We start from the raw sequence: 9,238 nt of genomic DNA, 5'->3' as shown, positions 1-9,238 counted from the left end.
TTTTTCAGCCGGTGCTTGTAACCCTTCAAACGCTTTGCTCACTGCTAGAGGCTAAAGTACTCTTTTTTCTCACTTTTTTTTTTTTTTTTGCTTACAAGTGGTGGGTCTAACATTTCCTATTGGAGAGAGCACAAACTAAAATTCGCTGTGCGTTTTTTTTTTTTTTCACGACGCAAAGAATAACAATGCTAAAAACAAACTAAGTAAACGAAGAATAATGTAAAACATGCTAAGTAGCTCGTAAAAACTGCAAATATATCAGAGTATATAATGCGACAAGGACATGCAAAGAAAGTTTGAGATCTAGTGAGCGGAGCAACTCTGTCCTTACTCACTTCGTAGACGAGTGCAGCCTGGGTATCGCAACATTACTCAGTCAGATAACAATCAACAATTTAAATGTATATGCAGTAATATAGCATTAAAATAGCTAAAACAGTATTATTGAAGAACGTCATGAAATCATGTGCTTACTAACACCACAGACCTTGAATCTAATAACATGTATTTTAAAGTTGCTGTGACGACGTATATCGGCAAGAATGCAGCATACACGGGGGAATACAGTCCCTAGAAGCTAAATCACAGATCACAAATATCACAGCTGAGGGAACAAAAGGTCCAAACATTGGTTCCGTTGCTGAGCGGAGCTTACAGCACAAAATGCCGATCCTATATGTTGTACACGCCTGACAAGCGTTCGGCTGAGCGCAGTGTAAAGCTTGCCTACAGCGATGCTTCTCAAGTGGCGCACGCGGCGAAATAGTAGCCAGCATCGATGAGATGACGTTCTGGCCCTACAGACTACAGCCGCATCTGCAAAGCCGACTGTACTCTTGCTGTCTCTCCCCAATATCGTTCACAAAGGGCTTTTCGTGAGGCACTAAGCTATAGATGCTTGGGGCGCACAAAATTGTTCAAAGTTTCGAACAGGTGGGGTTCTTGCTGGCGGCAAGTGTCCGCTCTTCATGGTGGAGTACACTGCACCACTTTGCACTGGCGACACTCACACCCTTCGGCGAGTGTGAAGGGCGAGCTTTTCGTCACAGTGGTCATTCGGCTTCGTAAGCGGACTTCCAGATGTCGGCAAGGCAAACCGACGAGTGGAACCGGTAGAAGAGCATCAGCGGCACCGTGGTGTGCTCGACGAAGACCCACGCTTGCAGGCCGAAGTACCGTGTGCCCGTGAAGAACTTGCCGACGGCCTTGCTCTCGAAGGTGTACACTATCCACATGGTGATGTTTACAACGATGAGGAATGATACGATCTCCCGGCCGGGCTTCTTGTAGCGCAGCGCAGGACTGTTGCTGCACCTCCGAAGTCCGTCGATGATGAGCGGCGTCTGGGTGACCACTTGCACCACCGAAAAGAGCTGCATCAGGGCGAGGAAAAAAGTGCACACACCGTGTTAAACAGCACCGGTGGTTGGAGAGATATGCTATATGAAACTTGGGAATCTCCTGTGGCAGATGGAGACACGTGCGTGAAGGCAGGGACTAATGGGCACACTGCTGACCCCATAACGCGATGTACATAGTGTTCCTGCTTTGTTGTCACCTTTTTTGTACCGTGTATATTTCTATCACTGACTCTCTAACCGACCCAATCTTCCGACCTGCAGTTACGTGGGGGGCCATCACGTCATGGAAGTCATTAATACAAGAGTCCCGAAACTTGGATAGTGCGCCACCGTCGCGCGTTTTACGAAAGATGTGCATATTAGTCGACTATGCGATGAAATAGCAACATTAGAATCTTTTAATTTTGTCTCAAAAGTCACCTCTCGTAAAGACGAATTTTCTAGTTGTGGTCGTTCAACACGCCATTAAAATGACACTTGAAGGCGTCAGTTCGCACCATTGAGTGCGCCACTTGCAGCTGCTTCATAGCGGCAGGTGTTTACAACACCCTTTACGAGAGTCGGCGGCTTCTTGGAAACAGGTCATTCAGAAGTCTGCATTGAGCTCACCTGAAGCGCCATTCGAACGTAGCTGCCCCCCTCTTCCAACTCCGCGATGACCACCAGCGTGGCGTGGGCGAAGTAGAACGGGATGGGGATGAAGAGCAAGAAGTCGTCCAGCATCGTGATGGGGTGACCGTTAACGTCCAAAGTGGCCACGCGGCCGTACGCCAGCAGGCAGGCGACAAATGCCAATGCCACTAGCACGCCCTCCTGGCCCAGGTAGACGGCCACACCAGTGGCGTTGTATCTGCGCAGCGATGAAAGCAAGGACCTTACACGTGTGCTGACGGCGAAGCGCTAGCGCTACCTGCGATGAAATTTGCGTCGCCAATCGAGAAATGCCAACGCATTGCTGGTGAGAGATAATCATTCCCTGTCGATGACCATTACTTCTGCGCCATCTATTGTGCACGAGGCGCAAACTTTTTCGGATATTTTGGCTAGCGCAACAAGTGCAGATTCACAGAAGGAGAGACAACAGGTACTGTCTGTGGACTATAGTGTGTGTACAGTCGTCTCTCCTGTGTGTGTGTGTGTTCCTTTCGCGCTATACTCATCGTGCGCACAGCATAGGCAATTGGTGGTGGGGGTCGTCGTGTGGTGGAGGCAGGATTGAAGTGGTTATGAGCGGCGGGGCCAGTGCGTGTGCCATATGTGCAGGTGAGAAATCAATCCCCCTGAAAATTTCTTCACTGATGCTTCCTCGAGATTTATGCACAACGAGTCTCGCACAGTGACTCTGCCGTTACTGGCAGCAAGGGAATGGCCCAATAAGGATTCACTGATGATTTTGCAGGAAGCAGTCAGAAAACCTTGTTCATAATCTACATGGCTACAATTACAGCCCCTTGGGAAACATGTAAGCGCGAAGCTAGGAAATAATGAAAGTGAAAAGAAGCGTAGAAGACCAAACTATACCGTGCGCCTCTTTCAAATGGTTTGCAGTAAATAACCTTTCGCGACCTTAATATTTCGCGAATTCCGTTAACGTCTCAATTTCCCGGTATTCAATGGGCACTACATTTCGCGAAACAGGTGTGGTGTAGTCTCTTAATGCTGGTTTCTCCTTGAGTGCACATGCTTTTTTGGACGCTGCAATCCAGGAATGGCCTCAGAGCTGCACTATGGGGCCCCTTTACAGGCACTGACACTGCGGGTACTTACCTTGGCTTCAGTGTAATTATCGAAAAATGCGTAAATTATGTTTTGTTTAAATATAAGTAGTTAAAAGTTTCGTCACTAACGTATTGCTTTTTTCCAAGTCGGTTATCCAAGTGCATTTCTGGCAGCAGACACGCCCAATGTTACTGCTAAAAGTTTCATCTGCTGCTAGACAAAAGTAAGGAAAGGCCTGGACTAGTGGCACGCCTTGTGTCCAAAGTGGAGGTCGGACAACAAGGAGCTTTGATGCTATTACGAGCACTGAAATGAGCAATATAAAACAAAATTGAGAGATACTTAATCTACTGCTTTATGGGAATGACGCGAGAACGTTGATGGCTCCCTGCTCCCGATTCTTGCTAGCGTACACATACTTTGCTCCTCGCCTATTCACAAGCCTCAATTTGTGCCTCCGCAAAATCTCACTAACATACAGTCGAAATCTATCTAATTGTGCACTTTACCTGCAAAGAAAGCTACTAACTAAGCCGCGCGAACGTGCTTGCGCGGCCTAGTCGTCCGATGGACATAGAAGCTTAACATCGGTTTGAACCAAGCTCACTCTCTCAACTCGAATGAGCTGCCCCTGTTGGCAGCTGCTCCCAACTTGGCCATATCACGTGGCCTCGTGACGTCACTCAGCCCGCCGGCCAATCAGTGCCAGGCTATGTTACCTGGCAACTGTCCTCTTCCAGAGGCATGACCTTGATTTTTCAACGCTGTTAGTTTATAAACTGGCATGCATGTTAATCACGAACATGCGTCTACTGGAGCAGACAATCGCGTAGCTTTTTTTCACGCGCTACCACCGTTTCGCTTTCTCACTGCACCTGTCATCAAGCAGAGTGACGTAGAAGATGACCATAACCACGATGGAGCCGAGGAGCACGACGAAGCCCGCGAACAGACCCCGGTTGGCCGCGTGGCAGTCGGCACTGATGACAAGGTTGTTTTCGGCGACCTCCTGGGTGATGGCACTGCAGCCGGTTTTGGAGCCGTAACAGTGCTTATGCGCAGACGTGCCCAGGTTCTGGAGCACGATGAACCAAACCCCAGCGAGCACCAGGTTGAACTCTATGGTGAACGGGTAGAGGTACGGCACGGGCCTCATATATGCCGGGGAGAAGAGGTCGGCCACGGCGCAACTCCAGTTGGTCTCGTACTCGGCTCGCTCGGAGAAGTGCAGCTCCATTCCTGCGAATTGCGTTCATTTTAACCATGCTATCCTTACAAACGCGCACTTATAATAAGACGTGAACAATGTAAAGTCGCGCAGTTAAATGCAACCGCGAGGACAATTTAAACCCCGGCAGCATTTTCTGGCGCACAAAACACCAGAGAAGGGCTCACCATTCTTATTTACTAGCAGCCGTCAATCAACGCGGGACGAACTTAATCTTTAGCAAAGATAAGTTTAGGACTATCCTCACGAGACACTCTCAAGCGCATTCGGATGGCGTGATGCAGCCCAACACTGTCTCCTCAACTCTCGAGGAAGGAGGGCAGGCAGGAAAAGGTTGGTTGGCTGGTTGGTTTGTTGGTGCTATGGAGTATTTTATGGAGGGAATACTGGTCGCAAATGATGTTGGCCAACGTTTGTGGCATCATTCTTGACGACCCGGGGGAAAGAAGGATGGAGATGTAGGGAGGGATAGGGTAGGGTGACGTCGACAGTTCTCAAGTCACCACCGTCGGTGTGCACATATGACCTGGCTGGTCCGGCGGAGGCCTAAAGATCGATGTTTAGACCGGACTCTTCAAGGTAGATCAGGAGGAGTCAGTGTGCGGATAGCTGGTTCAGGGCCGGGAAGTGCTGAAGCGCTTCATTGTCGGCAGGGAGACTGAGGTGAAACACGTTCTATACATAATACCGCTATACGTGTTCTAGGGTTCTTTGAGTAGGCTTCCACATGTTACATATTTATAAAATAGCGTAGTTAGCATTATTTATCCATCACGCACAGACACCCTTCAATTGGCGCAGTGAATGATGAAGTCAATTTTGGAGAAAGTAAAACGCGTAGAGACGCCATTTTGTAAATGTGAATGGCATGAAATCCAACGGAACGAGTTTCTGACGCGTATTTTTAACGTTAGACATTAGAAATTACTTTGCCGTTTAGTAAAATTTAAAAGGGGATTAATCTTTGATGTTTACGGCCTTCCATTTCGCAATATTGCCCCTAAGATAAAAAAAAATGTTTAGTTGTATTCAGCTAATTTAATAATTCAGTGGGCTAATTATGTGAACTTTGTTCTCCAAAAAATTAGTCACAAAGTGGGTGGGACTCATCAACAGGAATCTCTATAACTTTCCATTGTCAGTGAAATTATTACTCCATATAAAGCATTGTTCGTGTCCCACATAAATTACTGTTATTTAATGTGGGGCATGCAACTCCGTCGAACTTCAACAAGATATTGTTATTACAGAAGGAGGCTATGCGTGTTATTGAAAATGCCTCGTACATAGAACACAACACAAAATTTTTTGAGAAACAAAATCAGGAGAATTCAACATCTGTACAGATATAGCTTGCTCCGACAGTTTTATTATGGTATATGTGCTAATTTGCACATCATTAGCTAATATTTCAAATCTACGCCAAACATTGCCTTCGCGTTCCACACGACACACAGAATTCCGGCAAATACCTCGAACTAGAACAAATTATGGGCTCCAAATGCTTCTCCACAGCTTGCCTGCACTCCTTAACTGTTTTGAAAACCAAGGCATGAGTATTCTTGAGTATTCCCTACAGAATTCAAATCCTTCCTACACTCGAATCCTTTTATTAACCTTCTTGTGTAAGAAATGCACTGCTGTTCAACAATATTTTTTTCTTTTTGGTGAAAATTTTTAAGTGTCGTTATTTATGCTTATGTATTAATTTTGCTGTTTGTCTATGATTAAAAAAGCTGTCATCTAAAAAAAAAAATTGCCAGTGCCTTCGGGGGTCGTTCGTGCGACGGTCCTGCGCTATTGCTTGTAAGAGGGTCAAGGGCTCAGCTGTTTTCGTGCAACTTTTTTCCTTGGCCTCCCCCATATATTATATGAAAAATAAACAATTGAATTGAATTGAAAACCTGACACACTGTTCGCCTTGCCTCACAATTCATTAAGGGACACTATCGACGCCTTTTACAGCTTCTGAAAAAAAAAAAAAAAGATTGAAAACACTGTGCAGCTCACTGCTTTATTAAACCAATTGCGCCAACATTGTAGAGTTCTTTCATGTTACAGTATTTAGAGAGTTCAAAGTACAGTGCAGCAGCACGTCGCTAATGTTGCATTCCATTCAAGAATCCCATTCTGCCCTTTATCGAGGTACAACGCGCTGTGCGCTAGCCGCTAAAGGTGATCATGCTAGTAGTACGCTATCTATAGTGACTTATCATCATATCTTTTAGTATCATTGGACATTGTTACGGCTTTTCAGTCTTGCAGTTTGCTGTTTCAGTACGAACGCTTAGAGTCAGAAATTGGACGGCAGTTATATAAGACTGTGTCTAGGGGACGCACGAAAATAGAAAGGAAGAATAGTGTAGTGTTACGACCAAGCATCCGCATTTGCGCGCTCTATTGTTCGCCTGTGGGCATGGAAAAGTGCTGTGAATATGTGGTGATGGTCCAATGGCTCTAAGTGAGCCTGTTTCCAGGAATCCTGTTTTGTAAGCCTGTTTTGCTTTGTGGACAACCTGCAAATGCCAAATTGACCCTGTCAAGAAAACGTCTGGAAAAACACAAAGAAACGTCCCCCTGCGGGAAAATGCAGGAAGTGCTTTCTTTCTTTTGTTCACCCTTCCAGTCGAGAAGCCCTATCGTCCAGTGAGGAATGTCTACTTTCCAAAGGAGACGACAGAGTGACATGTCCGCTGACGTGCAGGACAAGAAAGGAGCATGACGCATACAGCCATTAAGTGATTTCCCAGGAATGCAGGAAAGATTTGCAATTGTCGAAAACGGACAATGCTGGGAGCGGATGCGGCGCCACGTGCACTCGGGTTTCTGAGAAGTAAAACCACTTGTCAGAACCAGCCTGTGGTTTCTTTGCTGAAGAATAGAAATGTACCTCCTCTCCTCGCCGTTCCCAAGCTTTTCCCGCCAACAAGTGATCACGCCCAACGAATGAATGCCGGACCAGTCAGTGCTTCAGACCATCAGTGCAGTGATGTGTTCGATTGGATGCCGATACCTGAGGGGCGTGCCCTGGATTTGGTTGGTCAGCATCTTCAGAGAGGGGCTGGACATAGGGGGTTTTAAGGACGCTGCAGAGCACGAAATGTCGCTCTGAGCCCTGGGTAAAAGGCTCATCCAGTCGCTTCTCGCTATGAACTCTTAACGCTTGCCATTTTGCTGATGTACCCTTCTTTTTCGTGTAAATAATCTTGTAAATAAGTTTCTCAAAGTGCCATTAAACCTGCTTGTACATATTTCACCAACTTCGAAGATTCAATCCTACTTCAACCCCGAGTCTCTGCACGCTACCAAGTGAAGGCCGGGTCGACGTAGCCCCAGCGTCACGACAACTGGTGATCAGCGGTAGGATCTGAATCTACAAGCCCCAACACTGGTGACCAGCGTTGGGATCTGAATCTACAAGCCACAACATCTGGTGATTCGAGGTGGATCAGAATCTACAAGCCACAACATCTTGTGATCGGAGGTGGCATCTCAAGCAACAAGCAGGAGCAACAATCGGCCAACAAGAAAGCAGCTCGGAACATCGATCGCATGTGTGGGTGAGTGCTTGGCTTTTCTTCTGATGTGGACCAGGTTCTAGAACAGGGTTAGATTTTAGAACTGGTAAAAAGTGTTGAAACGCCTTTAGGTTTGGTAGTTTGCACTGTTGTTTTGGAAGTAGCCGACACTCGGAGCGATCATGGACCTACAAAAGCTGCAGAAACCGGAACTGTTGCAATTGTGTGAGGAATTGGGAATTGATACAAGTGGTTTGGCACGAAAACCTTTGATTATAAAGGCAATCACAGATTTGGGAACCGATGATGAGGAGCTCAGTGAAGCATGGAACCTCATCGGTCAAAAAAAGGAGCAGCTCAGACAGCAGAAAGAGCGGGAAAAAGAGGAAAGGGAGCGGGAAAAAGAGGAAAAGGAGCGCGAACGTGAGAGGGAAAGAGAGGAAAAGAAGCTAGACATTGAGCTCCGGAAATTAGAACTAGAGTTGAGCAAGAGGTCGGGCGATTGTCCCCAGCTAGCGGTACCTCGTCTCAACAAGGAGGCAGATTTCAAGATGTCAAAGTACATGCAGCCATATGTGATATCAGGGGATATCGGTCTGTATTTGGCTAACTTTGAGCGAACCTGCGAAAAACTGTCCTTCCAGCGAGACACGTGGTCTCAGAGATTATTGACGGTTCTGCCCTGCGAGGCAGCGGAGGTTGTCGCGCGGCTAAGCAAGGAGGACGCGGACAACTACGAGAAGGTCAAAGCTTGCCTTCTGAGAAAGTATAGGCTTAGCGCCGAGGCGTTCAGACAACGTTTTCGGAACGCTACTAAGTCCAGGGACGAGAGTTACCCTGAATTCCTGTACAATTTAAGAGTTAATTTGGGCGAGTGGCTAAAGAGCACTGATTCCTACAGTGATAGGGACGCTGTAGTCGAGCGAATTCTTTTGGAGCAGTTTTATAACTGCCTCCCAGAAAAAGAAAGAAATTGGTTACAGGACCGAGGCGAAATTAAGTCGGCAACTGAAGCTGCCGAACTTATTGAGGAGTATGCTTCGCGCCGACAATTCAGTAACCCAGCAGTGGATAGGCCCCGCAATCCCAAGTTCAGTGTGAATAACCGTCAGGAAAAGCACTTTGCTAGAGTTGGAAACGAAGAAATGAAGGTTTCTTCAGGCAAACTCCCTAGAAAGGACGGCAGTGAGAAAAGGGGGGAAGTGACCAACGCGCAGAACACAAAGAATAAGCTTGAGGCTAGGAAGCCGCTCACATGCTTTAGGTGTAATGAGCAGGGTCACATTGCCGTCAACTGCCGGAAAGAAAAGATTGCTTTCTCGTATGTCAGTGACTGCGAGGAAAATATGCAGCTTTTAGAACCCTACCTGCATGACCTAGTAGTCAACGGGAAGCCTTGCAAGGTACTGCGC

At 46.9% G+C, this 9,238-nt stretch overlaps 1 protein-coding gene across 1 annotated transcript in view; it reads right to left on the bottom strand.

The window, feature by feature from the left end:
* Positions 1-381: 381 nt before the first annotated feature.
* The window catches only part of LOC146191608 (proton channel OtopLc-like), a 44,511-nt gene continuing 35,654 nt past the window's right edge, over positions 382-9,238 (bottom strand). The window contains exons 7-9 of the mRNA XM_084602133.1: positions 3,956-4,319; positions 1,971-2,211; positions 382-1,373 (exon numbers count right to left, since the gene is read on the bottom strand). Of these exons, the coding sequence (XP_084458259.1) occupies positions 1,053-1,373; positions 1,971-2,211; positions 3,956-4,319 (926 nt within the window). The 3' untranslated portion in view covers positions 382-1,052. The remainder of the gene's footprint in view (positions 1,374-1,970; positions 2,212-3,955; positions 4,320-9,238) is intronic.

This window comes from Amblyomma maculatum, chromosome 4 (assembly GCF_055883805.1).
Source record: "Amblyomma maculatum isolate TAMU_Amacu chromosome 4, ASM5588380v1, whole genome shotgun sequence".
Classification (NCBI taxonomy): Eukaryota; Metazoa; Arthropoda; class Arachnida; order Ixodida; family Ixodidae; genus Amblyomma; species Amblyomma maculatum.
The sequence above is the reverse complement of the archived record's forward strand: the minus strand, read 5'-3'. Positions and strand labels throughout refer to the sequence as shown.